This window comes from Opisthocomus hoazin, chromosome 6 (assembly GCF_030867145.1).
Source record: "Opisthocomus hoazin isolate bOpiHoa1 chromosome 6, bOpiHoa1.hap1, whole genome shotgun sequence".
NCBI classification, from domain to species: Eukaryota; Metazoa; Chordata; class Aves; order Opisthocomiformes; family Opisthocomidae; genus Opisthocomus; species Opisthocomus hoazin.
In genome coordinates, this window is record NC_134419.1 from 67,985,605 (window position 1) to 68,012,135 (window position 26,531).

At 39.1% G+C, this 26,531-nt stretch overlaps 1 protein-coding gene across 3 annotated transcripts in view; it reads right to left on the reverse strand.

The window, feature by feature from the left end:
- LOC104336537 (VPS10 domain-containing receptor SorCS1) overlaps positions 1–26,531 on the reverse strand; it is a 311,179-nt gene that overhangs the window by 147,308 nt on the left and 137,340 nt on the right. For all 3 annotated transcript variants that reach the window (XM_075423698.1, XM_075423700.1, XM_075423699.1), the window contains exon 3: positions 25,712–25,811. In XM_075423698.1, coding sequence (XP_075279813.1) covers positions 25,712–25,811 — 100 coding nt within the window. The remainder of the gene's footprint in view (positions 1–25,711; positions 25,812–26,531) is intronic.

The window sequence follows — 26,531 nt, forward strand, 5'->3', positions numbered from 1 at the left end:
AAAACCTGAAGTTTCAGGAGGACCACTGTAAAGTCACATAACCTGGCAATCGCAGAAACTAGTTTCACCTAAAGCATTCTCAGGGGGGAAAAAACATCAGGAAAGACTAAATATTCTAACCACATCAAAATGAAATGTTTGAAAAATGTGTCCCAAAACATCACTCTGTTTTGCAAAGTTCAGCAATTTAATAAAAATTAATCACAAAATGTTTAATTTTCCCCAGAACTGACAGCTAGGAGGAAATAAAACAATTTTTTTGACCCCAAATTATGTTTCTCCATCTCTTATTTCAGACAAATGAAATATCAACCTTGCGTAAATATAATAAAAAAGAATAAAGTCCTAACTCTATAGAAGGCTAAATATTTAAGTCCTAATTAGGTGTGCAACTCCCATCACAGTCAAAAGAAGAAAAGAGTTGATGCTAACCCACCTTGTAGACCTGTCCCTAAATTCTTCAAAGAATTTAATCCCCGTCAAACAAGGAATCTTTCAGAACTGTAAGCATTAAGCTGGAGGGCCTGGGAATGATTTAATGCATTGTGCACCCATCAAACAAAAAAATAACAACTTGATCAGCAAGAAACCTCTACCTGTGATTCTGTGAATCTCCTCCTGTTAATCCTCTCAATGCCTCCCCCACCTCAACTCAATACTTTTGTTTCTTCCTTCCTCTAGTTCCTTTGCTTTTACCAGCTTTTTTTCTCTCATTTTTGTTCCAGCAGACAGATGACTGTCTGCTCCCTGTCTGGTTCATTACTCCATATAACTCTTTCCAACTACTTCATTAATTTGTGTTAATTTAGCATTTCAGCAGCCCAATCATAGTCCAGGAGCCTGTTGCTCTAATTAACATGCAAATATCAACAAAACAGTGGTCTTTGCCGCAGAGAGCTACAAAGTACAGTACCTGCACATGTACAAACTAAAGGCAGCCAAAAGCGAGCTCAAGCCCAACTATGATCGAGGTTTTGTGTGAATGACAGGAAAGAAAATAAAAGAGGACACCCCCTCTTTTGTTTAAGGAAAGTACTGGCACAGGGGAGTGGATATTGCCTAGAAAGCATCTCCTCCCAAGCATGACGAGCACACTGAGAAATCGTATAAAGGCACTTCATTGAAAAGGCTGCAAGCAGCAGTGGAGACTAGCATCACAGGTTAATCAGGGGCAGCAGCTGATCTCCTAACATGCAGAGAGGTATGGCAAAGGTAGCGACATCTGGAAAGCGAAGGCCGGCAGCCCTATTTTTAGTGTAATAAGCTGGGGATCATTTCAAAAAAGATATGTCACATGGCTGAAGCAGAAAGCTAGGTGTCCAATTTCTGCAGCTGCATTCTGAATGAGTCAGAGATGGTCACGCCACATTTGTCAGGGCCAGAGGAAAGGACATTGCAATAATTGAGACATGAGATGCTGAAAGCTTGAATAAAAGCATTAGCCCTGTAGACAGCTAGGAAAGGCAGCGTGTCAGAAATAGGAATGCAAAAAGAATTGGACAGGCTTTGACACAACACGCATAGAAAACCTGCCCTGATATAAAGCAGCTTTATGGCTCCCTACAGCTGGAGTCATAGGACGGATGGAGCTGTTTCTCCTTTCTAATGACCACAACCTACACAGCCAGTCATCTGGATCAAAGAGGAGGTTGCCATTCTGCCCTTCAGCAGTCCTCTTAATCCACAGCAACATGTTAAAATAGTAAATGACTTTCATAAGGCAGTTGAGGAAGACATCTCCTCCTCCTCCTCTCTAGTACTAAGACTTCAAAAGCAAATAAATCCTGATTCACAGAAAAGGACTCGATGTCCCCACGGACTGGCACTTGCAGTGAGTTATTCAGAAATCAGCAAGGCAGACACTTGCTGATTCAGAACATCAGGCATGCAGCTCACTCCACAGCAACAAAGGGGAAGCCAGATGGCAGCAGGGTTGAGTGCATACCTAAGCGTGGGTGAATACAGGCAAACCACTACTAAATTAATAGTAAAGAACATAGCTATATATATCTATGAATATATCTACTTGTTACAGCAGTATCTGAGTACTATAGTTGGTAATATTTAGCTATACAATTCTCTGATGAGAAAAGCTACAGTTCCATAACCTTGAAGAGCAGTAAGAAACAAGGAGACCTTCAGAGCACTTTCCATCTGTGTCCTCTCCTTGTCAGAAAACTAGGCTAGCATCAGACTTTGGCCCAAACTGTAAAGGAAAGAAAGAATTCAGTGCCTATTTGACTCTTGTGAAGCCTGGGGAGCTAGGCATCTATAGACCTTCATAGATCCTGAATTCACTGACTTCACAAAAGACACAAATGAAGTCTATGGTAAAGTAAAACAGTAGCAAGCAGGATAATACATTGGTGTCTCTTCATCTGCAGGTTAGAATATCACCCAGTAGGCCAGTGATACCCGAACAGTGGCAAGAAATTCAACTGCAAGAAATTCAATGGCTTGCAGTAAGAAATGGTGTTACAGTGCTTCACGGTCCAGCGGGTAGTCTAAACCCTGACTAGGAGGAAATGAGCAAGAAGAGACTTCTTTAAAACCATATGCATGCTGTTGTAGCCTGTCGGCTCTATCTTGCAATGACTGGGAGCCATTACCAAACCTGCAATTGCAAAACCACCCCAGAGCTTCCCCCTGTGCTTTGACTCAGTGGTCATTAGGACCCAGAAGTCCACCCTTTCTCCTTTGGTACTTGTAGGTATGATCACATGTATATATGTATGCATGTGTATTCCAACAGTGACACACTTTACTTACATGTCTCTCTAGAATGCATTGGGCAAATTATTTACGTAAAGAACTTGTACCATTGTTGCAAGTCATGCCACTAACTATTCATATACATCATCTACAAATACTCCCTTCAGCTGAGTTTGAAAAAAATAATTTACTAATTTTAATTAATGAAAAACTAAGCACAAGGAATGTGATACAATCTAATGACAGCTGTGATGCTCTCCTTTGCTTGGCCTCCACTAGTCTCCTATATGCTGCTGCCTTCCATTGATTTAGCAAATGTATACGTTCTCAGTAGCATTTTAACTGAACTGGAAACCTTCTAAGGAAAAAAGCATCATCAAATTTATAGGACAAAAGGCTAGGATTTACACTGGGATTCACATTCCCATTTCACTATTTGTCTTACAGATGTAGACAAATTATTTAATGTTTTTAGACCTTTTCAGTCTTCCCCTAAGTTGTCTGGTCTTAACTATTCAGACCTGGATGTTAAGGGCAGAAGAGACCACAGTGGGTCTATTGTCTTATCTCATACATAACGCTGGGTGTAGAAGGCAATACCAACTTTGAACTTAATACAGAAAGAATAACTGCAACACATTTCTATGAGATGTAAAAGAAATTCTAAATAGACATATGCAAATTAAATACTTCAGTACACACAAGCCAGAAAAAAGGTACCTAAAAGTGTAAATGGGCACACGGATAAACAGGATAAAATATTGAATACTCGGGTCTAGTAGCTTGGCTGGCCAGCATTTTAAAAGCTCTCATTTCAGATGATGTTACTATTCTTTTCATTTGAGCATCAGCATAGAGATATTATTCTGCAGGATGTCATAAATCCTTTTCACAAATGGCTACCCTTGACTAAGTTTTATGGTGGATGTCAGGTGTACAAGAACAGCCTAGGAATGACATACAGGATATTAACTGTTGACTGCAGTAGTGGTTTCCTGATATGTGTACATTGTTGACTACAAAACTACCAGGAGGATTTTGTATATATTTCATTTTATTTATCTTTTTAATACATTAGATCATGCACCAACCTCTGGCAGGGAAACCACAATGGTATCTGAGTAGCGTATGAAAGTAATACACTAACCACATCCTAAATAGGTGGGCTTATATGTGGGGCTTAAGTACAAACCAGAGTGAGATATAAAAAATTACACTTGTTGGGTTAAGCTCTGAAACACCTCAAAGGTTTACAGGTTCCAACACCTAGTGAAATGACACATTAGAGGATCTGATGAAGCTCAGCTCAATCACAGGCTGATAAAGAAAATCTCACTTTCTTGCCAAATATTTTGCTGTGCCCTGGTTTTCCATGCTGCAATGGCAGGATACTGCAAGAGGAATATCTTCTGACATGCTAATAAGAATAATTTAATTTTGCATTCAAAGTGAGTCTTTTTATTGACTTCAGTAGATTTTGGATCAAGATCTGAGACTAGTGAAATGAATGTTAACCAAGCGAGAGCCTATGTGGCTGATTTTCAAACAGTGGAATAGCGATTAAAAATGAGATACATGGCTTACGAAAAGCTTTGATATATTTGCACTTAAAAGCTTGTAAACCATTCCCAGGACAGGCTTGGATTCTTTTTTTCCAAGTTTTCATTCCAATTCACTTAGTACTCTTCTCTTATTCTTATTTTTAATTTATAATGGACCTTGTTCTTATTTTCACCAAAGACCTTAATATTGTACTAAAATAGTAATTTAAGAAGGGTAAAAGGGTCTTGTTTAACATGATAATCAAATGTATATTTTCCAAACTATTCCAGCTATAATCACAATTAAAATCAGAGCAAAACATGTTAATTATCCTGTTTATTACTCAGATTAACAAGGCTACAGTCTAATAACCAGATCTTATTGCATACAGAACTTTCATTTTTCTCATTCTTTTTTGCTTGTCCTATCCTACCTTTTCTTGCAGCTACCTTAACTCATATTATTACATTTCATTGTTATATAGCATGGGGACAATTCAGGGACATAGAACACACAGTTTTTAAACAGGCATATTTTTAATACTGCATGAAGCAAGGTCACCTCACGGTGGTGGGGTAGCAGAGATGAAGCCTCTCTTTCCTTTATTGTGTTCCTGAATCTGGAATAACATTGGTGGGCATATTACAAGTAGTTTCTCACACATATGCAAAGTCCTATCTAAATGTAGCTTTTAAGACTCAGTAAATATTTTTACTAACTGAAGTATAAGCAAATTTCCATATGAATGACTGGAAAATATACTTAACCTCCCCAGACATCCAAGCTGTGGATTACATATTTATGACAAATAGTAAAATAAATAAGCAAACTCTCCTCCCCAAAAAGTACCTCTAATTTTCTTGTAGTTATTTGGTTGGTTTCTTTGTTTGTTTTATTTTTACTGCAGGCCTCTATACTATAAACTACCATGCTGACCACTAGCATTCATTAAAGTTGTCGAAACACTGTGCAGGAATGATACTGGCAATTTCTGTTCTCTCAGGCATGTTTTAGCTTACTAATTACATTCTCTCTGCCTAAATTTCCTCTGCAGCTTCAGAAAGAGATGCTTTCCTTCTTCCTTTACTCACAAACATTTCTGTAGTTTCACCACATGCTCTTAAATAGGCCCAAATACATTCTGACCTAGAACAAGATATATTTCAGGTGCAATGGAGAAAGGAAACGGAGATTTTTTTTGTGTGTGTATTTTTATTTCACTGATTCTTAGAGATGTTCATGATTAAAAAAGGATACTCTTATCTTCAACAGAAGGAACTTTCTGAAATCCTTCACTTTTTTTCCTAGCTTTTAGAAAAGCCAAGAAGTCTGGTTGTCATTGAACGCACTGAGCCAGCAGAGTGCCCTCGTTGACAAGAAGGCCAATGGGATCCTGGGGTGCATTAAGAAGAGTGTAGCCAGTAGGTTGAGGGAGGTTCTCCTCCCTCTCTACTCTGCCCTAGTGAGGCTCCATCTGGAGTACTGTGTCCAGTTCTGGGCTCCCCAGTTCAAGAAAGATGAGAAACTACTGGAGAGAGTCCAGCGGAGGACTACGAGGATGATGAGGGGACTGGAGCATACGTCCTATGAGGAAAGGCTGAGGGAGCTGGGCTTATTTAGCTTGAAGAAGAGAAGGCTGCTAGGGGACCTTCTAAATGCTTATAAATATGTCAAGGGTGGGTGTCAGAAGGATGGGGCCAGACTCATTTCAGTGGTGCCCAGTGACAGGACAAGGGGCAACAGGCACAAACTGAAGTACAGGAAGTTCCATCTGAACATGAGGAAGAACTTCTTCCCTCTGAGGGTGACGGAGCACTGGAACAGGTTGCCTAGGGAGGTTGTGGATTCTCCTTCTCTGGAGATATTCAAGACCTGCCTGGACATCTACACTGCATAAAATCCATAATGCAAGCACTTCAGAGACCTGAATTTGACACTCTGTCTTCCCTTAGGATTATCTTTCCTACCAGATCCTTCAGATTCCTTCTTTTTCTCTACTTTTAATTACTATTTATATTCTGCATTGAAGTTGTCTTCCCAAAAGACTGTGTCACCCTTGGAAAAGCAATATTTTTCATCTTCCATGCCTGCCTTCCTTCTAAAAAAAAAAAAAAGTCCTCTAAAAATACTCATCAAATCTAATTTCAGGAGCAGATGAAGTAAGCCTTTAACATACAGATTTAGATAATTAGTCCATAAAACACTTTGCATTGTTAGCTTACACCAGCTGAGACTGGCTACCAGGTGTTTTCAGATGCATTTGTGTGTGCTGGGGGGGGAGCAACACACAACACTGATCAAAAACGAATTAACAAGGAAAAGTTTTTCAGAAAAATCCAAGCTACAGATAGTTTAAACAACTCTTCAATCTAAAACCTCCCTGTCAGTAGGTTTAGATTCCTATTCTCAGTCCATATGTAAACAAATATGGAAACAAATCCACAACGCAGCCCATCAAACACATCAACCCTCACAAATGCATGTTCTCACCCCATAGAGCGTTTGCTCTCCCCAGCTTGCTTGTCTAAACATCAGCACAATTTGTTGTGTGCCAGCAGTGCTGCCTGCTGGGTGCCAAGCCCCTTTTAAATGCTTTTGTAACTAGGGGAGATGTTCAAAAATGACAGTCAAGTGATGTAGCAGTGATGAGCTATAGCTCAGTTCTTTACTTTTTTTTTTTCCTCTTGGCAAGTCTTTGGAGGAGCAATTAGCCATTAAGAGCAAAAGAAGTCAAATGCATAGAAAACTCTGGGCTTCTTTTCTTTTTTGCTTTCTGTTCCCTGAACGATGCCAAGATTCCTCCCTTGCTTTCAACGGAAAATATCCAAGACCACTGAGAAGGAAAACAGAACAGAGACACAACTGGGTAAGTGAGGTCTGGAGGGCAGTGATTATCTGTGTCTGGAAAATGAGGTTTGAAGCTCTATTTGCTCTTGCTAAAGGGACACAGAGGGTTGCAGAAAAAGGGGGAGTCGTGAAGAAAAGGATAATCTTATGCAGGTTATTAGTCTAGCTAATGATATATCTTTAACACTTCAGTTGATCAATTTAAATTAGGCTCATTATAATCTGTGATGCATTTGTAGAGCTTGGTGGGACGGGCACTTTCCAGGAAATATGGCTGAAAGAGAGGCTGGAAAAAGAAGAATACTTTGAAGAATATGAATAAAAGGTCTTTGGAGTTAATAACAGTGGGTAGGACTTAAGAACACCTCCAATGCCCAGAGTGATGAGAACAGTCATTCTCCAGTCATTGTTTGACGGTTCACATAGTATAATTTGGGAAGGGGTCTGAAACTCCACTGTGCATGTGCCAGTCACGGCACAGACTGCACCTGGTAGTGAATGAACCCCCTATGACGGACATGAAGCAAAGAGCTAAATGGACAATGAAGACTGTGGCACCTTTCCCTGCCAAACTATTCCCAGATGGATATCAGCAAGTGAAAAATGAAGTTCGAGATGGAGGCTGAGCTTGCCCTGCAGTCCTGCAGTCTTCCTGCCTGCCTGCCCTCACAGGGCTGAGAGGAGTGAGTCTGGATATCCCTCTCTGCATTGGATCCTCCAGTGGTCTGAGAGGAAAAGGCAGCTTCAGCCAGGGTGAGCTCACCGTATTCTCACTTACTGGGTGACTACTGGAAGCCTCTGACCCTTTCACTGCCCTGCAATGTGGTGGTGATCTGTTTAACCATCAGGTCCACTGATCTTCCTGGCCCAAGACACTACCAATGACCAGGTTGATGTACAAGAAGTACAGTCCAAAGACAGAAGCAAGACATGCTCCTGTGCAGACACGCATAACATTGTCAATCTAGTTCAGAGAGCTTCATTGTTCATTTCAGCTGCCAAAGCTCCAAAAACAGCCAAAAACACATGTCCACCAACTAGTGACTAAGATAATCACAAGTATTCACAGACTGACGGAGGAAAGTGGCTCTTCTATATGTTCAGGCAGGGGAAAAACTTACCTTTGCTGTTCTCCACAAATCAACGAGGTGGAACATTTTATCTGGATCAAAACACATTAAAAAGTAGACTTGTATATAAAGAATAATTACACATTCATCACCATTAGTCCTGTGTCTGATCCTGACCACCCTGTCCCTGGAGAACCCCTGGGAAAGAACCTGTGTGGGATAAAAGTCTGACCCAGGAGGAGGAAACGTGGGCTAAGTTCACTTTAGATTAAACTCAAGCTGGACCACAGCAGCCTTCAGTGTGAATGACTTGACGGATTACCGAGTAATATTTTATGACATTTAGGGATGGATTTTTCAAAAGGATGAGACATTTATTTTTTTTTTTTCTGAGGTTTTGCATTTTAAGAAGGGAACAGCCCTTCCGTTGATCAGAATTTGAAAACAGATAACCTAGAGAGATGCTGTTCAAGTGCTTTTTATTTTTAAACTATCCTCTACCCCAGCAAAAACAATGTTGTTTTCTCATTATCCTTCTGATGAATCTGCTTCACTTATTCACATTTTTATAAAACACTAGTGCATGTAGCCTAGGAAATGTCTTTCTACTGAAAGACATATTTTTCCCGTCTCGAGTGGTACAGACTGTATATCTCTCACAAAGCAATAATGTATAAGAGTATATAGTATAATATAGCACCTATTCATATAATTCCAAATAGAACCTATACATGCAGCTTTACTGTGGCTGTAATTTAGATATATTGAATAATATAACCTTCTTTATAGTGGGAACCTATATTTTTTATTATATACATGAATTGACTATTAATAAAAATTGTTTGCACTTATGCAGCACCTCACCCAAAGAAACTGAGAATTTCTTGGTGAAATACATTTCTGTTTGAAGAGGTCAAGAGCTAGTACTTCCAGGTGCAAAGCATCAATACAGCTTTTTCAAAGTTATGCGGCAAGTTGGAAGGCAGATAAAGAAATAAACCCAGGTTATTAAAAATTCTTATATTTCTTAAAGTCACCTCTCCACTGCTTTGGGGAGTTAAGATTCCTACAGATACGAATATAATTCAGTTAACTTGAATACTGACATCAGTCAAGATGTAGTGACACAGGTTTTAGCCACACAAGAAAAGCTACCTTGGGCTGTGCCAGCTTATTGCTACTAAGCTTTAGTAATGCTAGGATCCTCCTCATCAACCCATGGGTGGTTTTGCCATTGAGGTGCCCTAGCAAGTTACAACTATACACAGATTTGCCTATATCTACAGTACCTTCAGGGAACTAAAAGAAAGAATCTGAACCTTAAGTCCTCCTGACTTAGCTCCATGAGGCTACATTGCTGAATATACAAACTTGTCACTCTGCATCTGTTGTCCAAATGGTGGAAAAACCAGACAAACTCATACTGCTTGCAGATCCTGCCTGGCTGCAAGCACCATCAACATCCTCAAAGAGCCAATTAATGGTTGACTTTTTTGATTAACATCATCCATACGGTGATGATCAATCACAAGCTATTATCTTAGACGATCCTCACTGAAAGCAAGGGAATCCCAAGGCCCAGACAAAGAAGTTGTTTGTGTTCTCCCCGAGTTTCCTTTTAGCACACACTCAGTATGTTTGCAAATATCACCCTTCGAGCAGGCTTAGGCTCATTCCTGACAGACACTGGGGCTGCAGCCACGCTTAGGTAAGAACAGACATACACAGCGTGACTTTCGGGGCTCTAATATCCCAGAAATGACCTAGACACTTTAGACTTTTTTTACTCAGCTCTTTCCTCATGACTGCTAGTGCTTTGGAGCATTTTCTTTTTCTTTTATTCCTAGCCCTCATTTACAACATCTGTAGCCACAGCCTCAATTTGAACAGCTAATGGCAGGATCCTAATTACAGGGTCAAGTAAACAGGAAGGTTGACACAGCTAAAAAGAAATAATACATACATCTTTTTTTATATTGCTGCCTCTGAGTTTGCGGATCTCTGCTGTGACAAGCATGGTACATGCTGTCAGCCAGTTAACACGCACTGCCTGATCATTACCAGCCACTAGGAAAGAAAGAAATGCTTTTATAAACCTTCTTTTGCTGTTTATTTAGAGGATGTGTGCGGGAGATCCTGTGGGAAGGAAAGTACACCTATCTAGTCTAACTACTGATCATAGCTACAGGCTTTACCTGTATGCCATATTCACCTCAGATGATTTTAATTTCCTGTCCAAATTCTGCCTGTAAGGATAACCCTTCCAACTTGGTTTTGTTGTAAGAGGGAAATGTTTATTGCAATACTTGACCTATATGCCAGAGAGCAAAAGGACTGGGGTTACCCATCAGCTTAGACGTGTGATGTCAGTGAGTTAATAGCATATACCTGCACTCATGGTAAGGTTAAAACTGAAGAGGGACTTCTGATTACCCAGAATTGGAATCAATAAATCATTGGGATATACAAAACAATTCACAGGTTTCAGAGCTGCTTTTCAGGCTGCCTGTAAAATCAGGAAAACAGCACATACACTCCTAAGACATTTACAAATGCTTTAACGGAAATATCTGTCTCAGTATGGCACGAACCCAGGTGCTGAGTCCAAACCTCCAGAATCTGCTCCCTCCCTCCTAACCCAGCCAATGATACCTCCTGTCAGAGTTTGCAGTGTGAAGGCAGGGTGGGAGATTTCTCAAAGTAAGGCAGTTGTTTCCAGAGAGCTGTTACACACTGGCTTTTCCGAGCTTTCAGAGCAGTAGCTTGGTATCAGAGAAAACAATGTGGAAGGTAATCAAAAACCCAAACTCAGACTGACCCAGCTACAAAGGCTTACAGAAGATAAAGACATTGCTTCTGCAACAAAAATGTGATTACAAGTTTCAGGCCAAAGTCAAACATTCTTTAGACACCAAAAAACTCAGGACAGGTGCCACTTGATCCCATGAAGCCTATGACGTATTTTGTTCTATTGCTGTTCATTAGAAAGAGGTTTTCGGGCCTTTTGTTTTTTCCTTCACCATCCTCTTCAATGGTTCTCTTCAACTATGAAGGAAACTTTTAGCAAGTGAAAAGGCTGGGGCGAGTTCTACCTCTCAGGATTCTCAGGAAAACCTGAATACAGAAAATCCTTAATATTTCAGTTTCTCTTTATGATGTCTATAAAGAATCAAGGTTGTTTTTATCCCCCATGTAAAAAGACTTAATTATCTGGTGTTGCTCTGAATTTGTAATATTAAAGCATATAATGGCACCGATGATAAACTGTCACTTTCTCATGCAAACCCAGTTGCCTCCTGCTGGCTTCAGATGACAGAAAGTTCGCATTCATCCCTGGGGGGTTGCCTCCTAAGTCACAATCTTTTACTTACCTCTTCCAATGGCCAGGGAAAAAAAAAAAAAGGAAATAGGTAGGGGTTTAAGTTTATCCCTAGAGAAATTTCAAACCCTTCTATAAAATACTTTTTATTTTTACTTTTCAGTAGTTTTCATTTTCCCCATAACATATGAAATAGTATCTAGCAGGGCTCGACAAATCTGTTCCTGCAGTGAATTCAGCTCCCAGTTCAGAAAGTTTTAGTTTTCCAGGTTTATTAAACATAAAAATCAATCTTGAGACTGATTCACATCTAAAACAACATTCTGGACCTAGCGAAAGCAAGCAAGCAAACAGAAAGAGCGTTGAAAGTCCAGAATGGTGTAAAGGACTGTCTGTATTTCCAGTTATTGGTAGCCTTGTTCTAGGGAAGATGGTGGGAAAATGGTTCTTTGACACTGCAGAGATGGAAATCTTAAGATAAAGGTACATGTGATACCAGAAAGCACAAGCAGCTCTCTCCTAGGACCTGGGACCCTCCTTGGACTAGAGAAGAAAGATTTCTCTCACATTCTTTCTCAACAGCAAGCTACTCAGTGGATGTTCACAGGCTTGGATCATTTAAATCCCTTCGGGGTGGGGGGGGGGGAGGACGAGGATGGGGGGAGGACAGTTTCATGTGACTGAGAAGGGAAGTGTAATGTTTCATCAAATTCCACTAAAGGAAGAATATGGGCACAGGAATAGAATTGCTCATATTTCCAGTTATTCAAGGTGCTACACTGATCTTTATAAGTGAAGCAAAAATTAACTTTTGGTTCTTACCCACATACATTCCTAGAACTACCTGAGACTTAGAAAAGACACAAAGAGTAAAGTGCCACGCGGTTACTGAAGGTCTTGATGATTATTTGATTTGGACATGATGGCACAGAAATGATTCTGCACAAAAATGTCAAAATATAGTCCACTAGCTTACTAGAATATTAAAAGACGTGACCAAAACAAGTGAATAAGCAAACAAAATGGACTGTCTTATGCCAAAAACAAAAAGCAAAAGGAACCAGAAGTTGCTCAATAGCTATCAGACAATTAATTATTGGCAGGTATTATACTGGCTTATACACAACATGGCCATTTCCTAAGCAAGTCAAATTTTCTTGTAATTAGACTTGTACAAACTCATAGACAGTAGATTTATCAGAATTCTTTGTCATCATAATGATTTAGAAACCTCTGGCCAACTTACCAATGTCTGTTTTATACCCATCTATACCATAAGCCTGTATACTATGCTGGTCTTAAAACTGCATTGCTTTCTGCAATACATATCAAGACAACATATCACTTTTTACCTTAAGAAGTGTTGAGGGTTTGGCAATAGGTTGGAGACACAAAGTTTTCATACTACCTCAAAGATCCCAAACAAGAAAAGACGACAAAAAGCAGACACCTGAATACTTTTTTCAAAATCCTGATTTTTCACAAAAAACTTATCCTGCCAAATGTCTGACTAGCTCTCCAGACAGACATCTTCAATAGAGACAAAACCCTACATACTCGATCAGCAGTTGCTTCCACCCTCACAAATTCCAACTGAAAGAGGAAAGGTGGAGGAGGAAGTTGGTGGAAAGACTTACTAAGCACAAAAGTGTAATTTTAGAGCAAGAATTTTAACCACAATATGCAGCTTTGCTACTAGTAATGCAGTATTTGCAGTCTTTGTTTCTAGTGATTTGTAATACAAGAAAGGATAGGCCCTGAGGCTCAAGAAATTTGACAGGTACACAGCTCTCCACCTTTCTCGTTTCAGCTTTCAGAGCACAGTAGTTAAGTACTAGCAAGGCCCACAGCATGTTTGTCCTTCAGGTACTAGCAAATCTCTGCTATAGAATAATTGGAGCACGTTAGCTAAAGGAAGAAAACAAAAAGAGAACGCAAGCCATGCCGTCACGTGAAACGTAGCTATTCTTTCACTTGGATTTTTCTTATATTCCTGATGACAAGTGAAAGAGCAGTTAATTTAAAAGCTTCATTAAAACTATGTTGTTTTCCCCAAAGTATATACATATGTTTTGGAACTTTCGCTCTTTAGCAAAGTTTCAGTAACAAAGAAAAGGAAATTAAAAACCAACAAGTTCTACCTGGCAAAGAGCCAGCACGCCAATTACAGCAAGCACTATGGGAATAAAAGTAATAGATTTTAATTGGTGCCCAAGGGGAAAGGTCAGTCTCCTTGGAACAATAGGAGTCTTTGGTGGTAATTGACTGAACGCTCCTGGGAGAGCTTGTAAATGTCAGTAACACATTTGAAATGTTAGCAAAAAGAAAGGTTTGGCATCCTAGAACACATGGAAGAGTTTTGCTGGTAGTGGTATTATAAAAACAGAATGGTGAAACACTTTAACAAAGGACGTGACTTGACGATAACTCTCAGCTCCAAGGTTCAAAATCCCATACACATTTCAAAAGGTGTTGGAGAAATTTATTTATTTTCAAGAGAAAAAAAAAGGATATTGCAGTGCACACTAGTGTTAGACACACAGGCCTGGGGCAGCAGATCGTTTGTGAACTTGGCCCACTGCTACACTGGATGACTGACTTCAGCTTCTTCTGTCCCTCTTCAATGGCCTAGTGCTACTCTTCTCCCAAGCAGGTTTTGAATAATGATTCCTTCTTTCCCTTCTGCTTTTTTTTGGTGGTGAAAAGATTTATTTTTTTTTAGCAACACAAATGCAGGGTACAAACTGGCATGGATTGGGATGCACTTTGGGATTCCCTGCCAGAAGGAATGGTATAAAAGGAGATCAGGTCTTCCAAATTTACATGAATTAGGAGAAAAGATTATTTTGTGGCGAGGATTTCAACAAAATCCTGTGCTCAATTCCTGTCTTTGCAGCTCATTATTTTCTGACCTTAGCAAAACACACATTTGATCTCATTCATAAGCTATAACTGACGATATTTCTTCTCAAGTACCTATTAACACAAAAACCGTAAATGACCAAGGGTCTCAAGACGTAGGCAGGGAAACTGTTACACTTTCTTCACAAGCTGATACTGTCTGGCTGCCTTTGGTTCTTACGCACTTGTTCTCTACTTTCTGGAAGCTGAACAACATTACACTAGGCAGGGCATATGGATGTGTTTGCATTTCTTCCCTAAGTGCCAAAAACTAAGGACAGATTGCTGTCCTTCAGGTTTGCTATGCTATCATGTTCATTATTTACCATTAGCAATAGTAATAAATGCACCAGAACCCAAAGGAACAGATGCTGTTCAAACACGGAGAAAAACTCTCTGCCTCCAAAGTTCTTAACTTACGAAATAGGACAGAAGAGACCCTGGTTTGATGCAGAAGGATGAGTCAAAATAATACAATATTAAGTTCCCAGTTCTGCATAATGTCCAGAAGCAGCTGCAAACCCATCATCATGCTTATGATTAAGGAACTACTTCTAGTGGATTGCTTTCATCAGAAAGCTACACCCAGAGTAGGCAACATGCTGAAGAGCAGAGTTCACAGAAAGTGCTGAACCTATGAGCAAAGAGAGCCCAGCGTCCACACCATGTGCTCAAGGCTAAATCCTCTAAAACATATTCTGGCTGAAAAAAAACAAACAGCCACCACACCAAAATAATGTTCAAACTTTGTGCAATTTGCTGTGCAAAGGAGCCCTAAAACAGGGAAAGGTGATTTTTTTTATAATCTTGTTTGCTGAAGATACACCTCCTGATTTTGGAGGAAGATTAGTCATCAGAAAATGAGGCAGGTTCTGTTGTTAACTGTGCAGTTTCACTCAGAATATATCCCATTTTTTTTCTACCTGTATCTTTGGCCTATCCATGTGCAAAAAAAATATTGATACAAGCATATAAGCATCTCATCATTCAGCAGGAGAGACAAAAACCCTGAGAAATGCTGCACGCAGGGAATTTGGGATGCAAGGACCAGATGACAGTTTACTCTCCTGTTTCTTTGTGCATATTCTGGAAGATTGTATTCCCAAGGGACTAATGTCTAAAAGCTCTTGCTACATCTAAACTGCTCAGCTATCATAAATTACTTAAACTTCATTCTCTCCTCTCTTTTCCATTACCATTTGTTGTCTACTAAATTCCCTTCTGATTCTCCTTATTTCCTCTGATGGAGGAATTTTGTTTATGGGACTGGAGACTGTGAGGTTCTATGTGTACACAGAGGTACAGAGACCTAAATATATATGTGCAGAAGAGAATTCAGTGTTTTACTGTATTGAAACTGTTAAGGGCAGACTTAACAATGAAAGAATCATCAAACAGGTTAAGAATGTCATTTAAGTTCCATTATTAAGTTCCATTCAGTAGGATTTATCTTCGTAAATCTCTTAAAAATTTTGAAGTGGAAACATTTTAAAACAAAATTATTTTAGTTTCTCACCCCAAAAACACTGTCATTTTACCACTAATCTGTTCAAGACAGAAAATCCTTGGATGAGCTCAGCAGAAAGAAAAAAAAAGTTTTGAATAGGAATAAGTGCTTTCAATCCATGTGAAATTTTTCTCTCTCTAAATAGCAAAATCCATTATTCATAATGTTCTATATGCAATAGAACACTTTGTAAATTTGATTCTTTCTTGTCAAATAACATGTTAATTTAAACATTTCTTATATTTTGAAAATATTCCAAAACCTCCAGTTTAACTGTACTAGCAGTTTAAGGAAAAGCAACAAAGCAACATATTGGCTCCCTAATTTATGGGAACAGTTGGCCATACTCAAAATTTACTGCCAAGTTTGTCTCTCAAATACTTACATGTCCTTCTTAGCAAACACATGCAAAACCACTGTGAAAGTACAAGCGTGCCCTGAATATTCTTCATGGTCTGATTACGTTCCCTTATTAATTAAAAAATGCTTGGGAAACAGCAGTCTAGGACTTGATCCATTGTATCAGAATACATAGCAAGAATTCATCCAATAGTTCTTTATGAACATAATTTGGTCTACTTAGTTAACGTCAGTCTCTCTACATCGCCCTCAGCACTGTCTCCAATTATTGACATTATTGCTGCTAGACCTCCTCAACAGCTTGATTTCTTTTGCTGTCACTTCCCTCTAAAAAAGTCCTACCTTTAAAGAACCATTGACTACAATTCCGTACTTCTGAACATGGTAGAAGAGACTCCTCCACAGGAAAACTGCGTTTGTGGAAATTTGTAAGAAAACTGTGTACATGTGAAAGCCAAGTCATAGTAAAGAGAAGGATAATTCTGCGTGTTCCTACCCCCAGCCTCTCTATGCCATTATTCGCCAAGCTGTAGTAGGCATTATATTTTCCTTGCTCCCCAAGTTATATGCCCTTCCTAAATGTTTTAATTCTTTTTTTTTTTTGCCACTAATGAGAAAGATGTGTAGTGATGGAAATAAAAAGACTGAAGAGACAAAAATATGGATTACAGTGCCCTATTTTCAGTAAGTTTTGAACCTTGAATTCTCTTGTTTCCGTTATCTTTGACTCAAGAGTTATTTTTCCTCTTCTGGCTCTGAGAAATCTCTCTCTATCCCTGCAACAAGAAACCTAAACCTTTCACTTATTAGCACCAAAAGGAAAAAGCTCATTTACACTTTTTGCAGTATCTTTTCCATACCAGACACTGAATTATTCCCATTTTCTCCAAGAAGCTTGGCTGCTTGCGCAATGACCTGTTACTCTCAAAATGATATATGACTCGTTGGTCTCTAATTCTCATGCCATCTGCATATAAGTCAAATTCCACATTTTCTTAGCAGTAGACAACTTTCTAATTACATCCATTAATCTTTGCCATCATGCCCCTCTCTCTGTATTTACCAGCATTTACCAATCAGAAGCTTCCTAATCAAGAATATTTTTCTTGTTTGTTTCTTTCACTTGTACTTCTTGTACTCCAAGTACAGCTAGACAGAAGGTATAAGACTGAAGTATCCTGTTATTTAGTCATTCATCTCTTTGTTAATAACATATCTAGGCTACAGAAGGAGTGAGCAATTGCAATCTGCTGGTAAAGACACCCTACAGATGACACTATCTGCTAATCAACATATACCACGTATGACTGTCACAGGACTGTCAGGGGAGGCTAGAGTTCAGGGCTCCTGTGGTCAATATTCATACATTTGGCCTTTTTTACATTATCAGCTCCAATCCCCAAGAAACCATATATCTTATGGTTATGCCACAGTATCATGCTATTTTTCCCTTTAAGGCCAGCTTCTGAAGTCATATAGTAACAAGACAATTTCCACATTTCATGACCAAAGAAGTATGTTCCTAGCACAACACAGCAGTAAAATGATATAAAAGTGAGATTTAGGTATGCATCTTTAATGGCTCAAAATCCAGAAGGTAAATGAAAACAACCCTGCTATGCATATTTTTAGACCAACTTTATGGGACTCTGAACAAGCCGATTTTCAACTGCTTGGGGCTAGCTCTTCATAGGGAAGAAAAAAAAAAATCAATATTATGGCAACTGGCTTTTTTCCCGGTTTAAACAGCCTGTCTTACTTATGGAAATAGATGGAGCTACAAGTTTGACAATAAGACAGGTCTGCTCTGTAGTTAGACACATTCTTGCACTACCATCAATCCCAGCTGCCTGTATTTGGGCTGCAACTAACAACATATCGTTCCTCTGCTCTCTAAACTGTTGGCATATATCCCTCCCTTGCCAAAAGGGATATCATCTGTGCCAGAATAGTTGGTATATTGCTAAGGAATTAAAAAGAGGATAAAAGAATTGAAGGACATTCAACAAGAGATTATCTTGCATAAATTTTAACTGTCCAGTTTGTAGAAAACAGGGGTCAGAGTCAGAATGGAAATAACACTTGAAACCCTCCTCAGCCTAGGTGAATCTTAGCTCTAAAGCTGAATGCTGTGGCTCATACTTCCCTATCATTAGTTTCGACACTCAGTGTGCCCTTGGAGACTTCTGTGAGATATAACAGCATACTGTAGTACTACTTTAAGTGGGAAAATGTCAAAACTGCCACTATTTTTGATAGGCTTACAAGAGCAGCAGTGGAATAAATGGGTTTTGATTTCACTTCATATCCAAGAAGAGATATGGCTGTAGAATAATGGCAAGGGCTTTCTGTGTAATGGCTATTGTGAGAGCTGTCATATACTACAGCCATGAATCAGAAAGTTTGGTAGTGAATGCTGCCAGACACTTCAAAAGTCAAAATATTCACTTTGAAAGATGAGACTCTGCCTTCACTTTGTTAACATGGATCAAATGCTTGTTAATTATTGGTTTCCCATGAATTCAATATTGAAGACTAACAATGCAGCACTTCAGTCACTGCCACTTTGCAGGTATTCATTTGCTCTGGTGAAACTAACAAACTGCAGCTGTGTTAGATCATATCAAAAAGATATGAGGAAAAATCTATCTTTGTAAGCAAATAAAAAAAAAATTGGCTTTATCCTTGTTTTCACTTGGGGTGGGGGGCAGAAACAAGTCTTCAGAAATGGAAATCAAGTCTACACTTGCTTATCTGGTGCACATGTAGAAGTATTAGTCTTGAATCTGAAGATATTTGAAGCAGAAGTGAAAATAGTAATATATGTATTATCATAAGCTTATAAGACTTTCCAGTCACAACCAATAGTGGCTTGTAATACCAGCAGACTTACTGCAACATTATTGCTGAACTGCAGAAAATGAAAAAATTTCTTAATTCAAAGGGCAAGACATCCCTCTTCCTGGGGGCAGTGAACTGTTTACATGTGCATAGTGTCATCAGAAGTCCACTGAACCACCTCTGCAGTCCAAGATAGTAATGCTGATACTTGTAGGTTCAGGACTTCAACTCTTCTGACCAGGAAGTGAAATCTTAAGCCAAAACTGCTAAATGAAACAGATTTAGACCAATGTATTCAGAGAAAAGATACAAGTGAGGAAGAACCACTGTGTTCTCCCACTGGAAGACCACTGGAGAAAAGGCACACGTAGTGCTATCTTCCCCAAACTGCCTATCAGATCCGCAAAACCAGCAGATGAATCCCACCCTATGCTCTTGACTCCCTCCCTCCAAAATATTCTCTCTGAAGTAAAAGATGAGGCTATGAAGAATCATTATCTGTGGTCATAGCATAGGAGACATATAAAACAAATCTGGGGTCTTTTTCATATACCTTCTATGCTATATGGAGTTTAAGCCAAATAGAAGTTTTCATTTGATTATGTTTTGATCTGCAAAAAGCTTCCTCCCTTTCTAAAGGTAAAAAACCACTGTCATTAAACATCTCCTTGAAATCTCCTGGCATTAGATCATTTAAAAAAACAAAACACCACCATTCACATCTGTGAGACAATGCCTTTTTGGTCTCTTATGACTGTGTCTTTGAAGGCTGCACTCATAGCCTGCAGCTAACAAGGACCTTTCCTTCCAAATGAAAAGAAGAGAGCAACAGAATGACTGATTTTTATCTCTGCAACAGTGGACTGCAATAGCACTTTGGGCTATTGGCATGACGGATCGACCGTAGACCCTAGGTCTCCCACTGTGCCTAATTTGCTAAGCATGCCATCCCTTGACAGCCACAGGATCTAGCTCAGTCTACAGTGAGGTGTGCTTAGAGCTCTGCTGAGCTCTAGCCTCTCCAATATAAACTGATAGTCTTCACACTAAGATTTAGAGAGGCCTGCAAGGAGGACCCCACTGGAAATAACTGTTTTCCCTTGAGTTAAAAAGAAAAAAAAAAAAAAGACCTGACATCACATCAGACTTCTGAAAGTGTCCATGGTGAGACAGGTCAGAAAGGATTTTCAGAAGTGTTCCCAATCTGATTTCAGCAACAGAGGGTGGCAGCTTCTAGAGAAACAGCAATGTCAGGTGGACCTGTTCATCTCTATGGACGTTTTCTCCAACTCTCAGGAGATCAGGCACAAAGGCAGTGTAAAGCACACAGTTCTGGGTCTTACCCTTTATACAACTGGGCAGCTTACATTCCAAAACCAGAACCTCCCTCAAGCAAATGAACTCCTCTAATACCACAGGATATAAAGTAGCACTCAATTATTCCCATTTTGGATCATAAGGGTAAACCTTCTCCCATCTTGACTGACAGAAGCATTTGCTAACTATTCTCACCACCACCACCCAACACTAGAAGAACAGAAGGCCGGACTACCATTCCTTTCATTTAAAACTCATTAATAGAAATTTATTTCAAGTAGTCAGGGATCTAGCCAGCATTGAAACCCATGCAATTATATTTACAATAAATAACCTTTATCTTGGAGCTACACATACAACAGGACAGTGCTTAACACGCTGTGATAAAGGTGCTAATCGCAACCACCAAATATAAAAGAAGAGGAAGGCATCTGTAATCCATTCATCTTCAGAAAGACAGAAAAGAGGACACTGTACATCACAGCAATTAAAATCTGAACAGTTTGAGGAATAAAGGGAAAATTCAAGGCAGGCCTGCAGAAAGGAAGGGGGAGAAAAAACAAAAAAGGCTAACACAAAAATTCAAACCCACAGGAAATATCTGATGCACTAGTCCTATTAATAGCATAAAAGTTTCTGGCAGATACTATCACCCAGCGTTTTATTACTTAACTGGAGACACACGGATACAAGGGGTTTGAAAGTACAAAGAACCAATGGGCTACACAAACTGGCTCTTTCCAAAGAACACAGTGTGCTTTGTACAAGGATACAGTGTCTAAATGAGCCAGCAGCACTTTCTGAGTCAAAGAAAACCTCTGGTTAAACCAGTTGTAGAGTCCCCACCACCACTCATTCACTTTTTCTTTGCATAGGTCTACGATTTTTCCTTGCAATGCTTAAAAACAACCTATCTGAAAGGCTTTTATAAAGCAAGGTCATAAAACTTCATGCATGTGAGTTTCTTGGAAAGTGAAGGACAAACTTTTGTGAAAATGGATTTTCAAGATATCAACTGGGATTTCTATTTTAGTTTAATTTTTAACCCGCCAGTGTGTTATTCCCAAACACTATCTCTTCATGGAGAAGAATTGAAATCATTTTATTTCCCCTCACAAAAAGCTCTATGCACCTAACACATAAACCAATGTTGACATACCTAAGCCTAAGGATTTACTGCAGTTTGGGGATTCTCTCCTCTGAGACTTGTTGACAAACACTCTAACAGGCTCTGTGTCTTTCACAAGATCCATGCGTCACAGCTTTTTTCCCCCCCATCTGTGTCAGCAGTCATACAACCAAGTAGTACAGCAATTCAGTGAAAGGAGAGAATACCAAAAAACAGGATTTACACCTCTCTTATTGCCAGGGCTTATACATTGCTATGTTACTCACCATTTCCTGCAATTTCCTTAAGAAAATACTGTAATTCAGCAAAATACCAAGCAATTACAATAGATCACCAGTTTAAATTGTAAATAATGGTTTACTTTGTTCTCATTTTTATTTTCAAAGCACCCCATTGAAACACATTGCCTGCAATGTCTGGTTAAAGGATTTAATTTTGTTCAAGAAAGAGAAAAGAATTGGAAGTCAGAAATTGGCATTCATAGACTGTGAGGAGCTCCTAGATGGAGAAGAGCAAATAAATTCTAACAAACAATTTATTCAACACGTTGCTGTTCTTTTCCTGAATGTGAAAATCATCAGAAATCCATGAAAAAAAAAAAATCTACTGATTATTTGAATAAATCCAATTACATGCATTCTACAGTTCATTGTTTCAACTGCTCTGCTTTGCACGGAACAGACAAGACTACGTACAGGACACACTTGATTATTTATTAGAAGCAACCAGTCTTGAGACAGCAAAGTTCAACATTTACCTCCTGTTTCAACGGGATCATTTCTAGAAGTTAAGCATGTGCTAAAAGGATTTTTTTTTTTTTTGTAAGGAGGCAGTTTCAGTAAGTTAAGTACATGCTGGGCCCACTAATGAATCACTGCTGTAGCAAGGTCTCTTGTCCAACAGCTTCAAGACAAAAAATACACCATTTCTTTTCCACTACTGAAGAACCCTTTTCTCTCAGCTAGGGAATGCCTTGAGGAACAAAGGACATCGAAGGCTACAGTTGCAGTCATAAAAATGACGACTTATAACAAATACTTAAGGAAAGCACATTGTTAGCTCTTGCCCAGTATTAACTGCAGCAGTGCATAAACCGTTCACGAACAGTGTGAGTGTTCTAAAATTCATGGATTTTAGAGTAGCTGAGTCCTACATTAAAAAAAAAAATGTCTGCAGCTACGGACCTGGCCCACATTAGTGAAACAAGATGCAACTTTCAGAACAACCAGAGTTTCTCACAGTGTTATCAAAATTTTGGGATGGGGCAGGCGGGAATCTGCTCTCAGGATCCGTAGGTTTTTACTGAAAATGTTCCTGGTGGCAAAATTTGTAAGTTTCCTTCTGCTTTCCATTCCATAGCAGGTATGATAAAGACCCTGAGCTTTAGTATTTTTGTTTTCATTGCAAAAGTATTTTTAGTGTGGAAGCAGAATATAACTCTAGACTCCCTTCCCCACGCCCTCTTCATCACGGGGAACTAGTCAGGTGCCTAAAGTTAAACATTTATTGGAGGAATGGCCTAATGTTCTACAGAAATTGACAGCGTAAGCAGGGCCTCCAAAAGATCTCTCTGCAAGCCTAATTCTGCTCCTGCTGCAATAAGTTTTGGAAAATTCAGTCTTAGACTTTTACATAGGTCCTTTCATCCCAGGTGTTGCAGCTTTCCTCTGGCACTGTCCCATATTGCTTATAGGCCAACTTTCGTGCAGTTTACTGCCAGAACAGGCAGTTCCACCCTTCTACCTGAAAGCTTTTTCCTTTCATGTGCTTGTTTTTTGAGCTGGAAAGGGATTAGTTTTCAGTCAGATTAGTCCTCGATCCAGCTCACCAGATGGCTAACACAAACAAGGGTGGCAGTGCAAGGGGGGGAGGAGGAAGGTGCAGCCAGTGGTGGTGAAGGATTTTCAGAGCCAGTCTGCACTTAAGTTGGCTTAACATGCTTGCAAAACCCTTAGTTTCTTCTTAGGTTTCTCTGCACCACAATAGCTAAGGGATCATGCAGATTTTGCCCAGCTAAAACTCTTCTTAGTTCTAAAGAACAGTATTATTACTCTTCAACAAACATTAGGCATGATCATACGTACATATATACACTCCACAACACAGTTTCTGTGCCAGGAGACCAGCCTTTCAAACCTCAAACTTGCAGGACATTTGAGTGATCTGATAATTATATTCTTTAGCTTCTAGTGAAAAGGTTCATATCTTCATTAGGGGTCAGCTGCAATGAGATTACATCTCTCCACTAATTTGGGACCATTTAATCCCAATCCTGATTTTCAGGAGATTTGAACCCATACCTTTTCTTGTTTGTTTTAATTAAGATCATTCATCTCTCCACCCCTATACCTTTTCTCTAGCTTGTGTGATCATAGCAATGTAGGTAGGTATGAGGAATCAAACTGGTAGCATTACAAAGATAAGTGGTAGCCAACTTCTGTCTACTGAGTGTCTTCCAGCAAAACCTAAATTCACCAGAATAGGTAAGGAATAGAATTCCACAGCTACAATCAATTAATCAGAATACAATTAAAAGAGCACTTGATAGCCGTCTTGTTAGGACTACATGAGGCAGCTGCCTGCAGCAAGGAAGTGGAATGCATGATCCCAGAAGTCCACACTAGTTTTATGTTCCAGTTTTTGCAAACACTGTTTTACCAGGGGAAAGAAGAAAGTCCTTGAACATCAATCAAAGATTCCTGGGTTATGAAAAAAATGTTATTCACTGGCTCAGGTCAGGGAGCAGAGGGCGGGATCAAGTGTACCCTGTCATGTGTCTACACCTCAGCTAGTGGTACATACTTCCACTTACAGTCAGTTGGAGAAAAGCATTAGGACACGATTTGTATCATCCTACAGTCAATTTCTTAACAGGTCAGATGACTCACACCCAGCAGTGCTTGTTTCTTTTGAACAAAGAATTAAACATAAACTACAAGAGAACAAAGCTAAGCATTTTCCTCTCTGGTTAGGACGACGCTCTCTTCCTTTCACAGTCTGCCTTATAGAATACATAGATGTTTCAGTATAATGAAAATGGCATCATGGTGTCCTCAGCTCCATAAATATAAACAGCCTCCTTTAGAGGTGAGTCTTCACGAGCATTTTCTACTGATGCAATTCAGTTTTTCCTGGAATAACTCGAACTATCCAGTGAGATAGCAAGGAGAGAAAACTCCTATAGCCAGGTTCATAGTCTCTGCAAGTAGAGGAAAGAGCTGGACCTTCCATCCACTGCGTGTGCACTGCAGCCTCACAGCTAATAAGTCAAGAGGCCAATGGTGTCCCCACTGCCATTTATTAAACCTAGTTTTGATTTTATTTTCATTCATTTTTTCCTGGACCAACATATGAGGAAATCTGAAATGAAATTGCCAGCAATTTCAGGATGACTTAAACTACTTCTTAGTTTGCACACTAAAACACCAGTAGTAATAAATGCCTATCACCAAATACGAGAGTTAAACCCTTTTTTAATTAGCATGTGAAAGAGAGTCTTTAAACATGATATTGTTTACTAGCATATCCATACACCAGTATGAATACCAGTCTTCATCATCATTATGAACTGTGCTTTGTCACTTCCTATTGCATACCTCCAAATTACAAAAAAATTGTCAAAAATGTATCTCAAAAAAGGCATCTGATTCCTTTTATGAATACGTCAGTGTTATAAATTCTTAGTAAATTGTTAGTAGGGTGCTTGAATGATTAAAACCTTTTGGGCTTTGGAAGGCATTTTCTCTGCAGGAATTTGTCAAATCCTGTTCAGTTCACTATTGGGAGCACTTAAAATACAAATAATGTTACACACAATCTGTCCACTGTAGATGCATTTCTGCCAATTTAATGAGTCTCCCTCACTTTCAGACAACAAAATCATCCCCATCCAGAAGGGAAGCAAACAATTAAATGCATGATACCTATTCTGTCTATCCATTTAATGGCCATCTTTTGGTAATGTATATTCCCTGATGTACACTGGTAGGTAGTATAGGTGGTACAGGTTGGCTTATTGTTGTGGTAAAGCTACATATTTTTTCAAAGGGAGACAGAAAGAGTTTCCAGACATTTAAATAGTAATAGATATTGAGGAAATTGGGAAAGACCACCAGGACAGAAATTGCATCATGAAGTCAAAATGAGCCAACCACATTATCACCTACCTTACGTTTGTTTGTTGGACAAACGTACAAGTAGCTCAAAATCGTCTTCAGGCCAACTTTTTCATTCAGTTTCTCATATGTTGTCCCATAATCTGTTGACCTACAATTCAAAGAGAGATTTCATAAGTATAAACACTTCATCACCAAACCACAAGTCACTTGGCAGCTTTTCAATATAAGTCATTCTTTACATAGCAGAAAGGGTCTCTAGAGCTTTTTGAAAGATTCATGTAGTATATAATGATACTTAATTATATACACACAGCACCATGTGAGTGCTTATAATTTGCATTTAAATTAGATTAGGAAAAATTAAACCAGCATCTTCCCAAAGCATTTTAAAATAAACATGTACAATAAGAAATGCTACATTCTGCATATAGAAAATACTAATGATTATCAGAAATGCCAAAGAGCAGCCAGCAAGAGACTAAAGTTATCAATTCAATTGTACTCCAAGCTTAGACTAATTTTGTTAAGACAAGAGTCTTTTCTCAGCATATTTCAAAGTAGCTGCTCCAGATGATTGTTCAGTGAAACTGGAGTTCAGTTTTCTGCAAAAAGCATTTATGTCCTTTTCAATATCTAACTACATGAGCATTACACCTACAATTTATATATTGTTTTTTTCACAGGGACTAGCAGAGAATATGGACACATGTGCTTTATACTTGCTTTAAGAGCCACCATTCAGTAGAGAAAACAATATATTTCTGATATAAGGGTTGCCCATAGAGACACTCACTACATGTTTTAGGGAAGAATAAAACAAGTGAACAACCAAGACTGTGCTGAGTTTCTGTAACATCTACTCTTAACA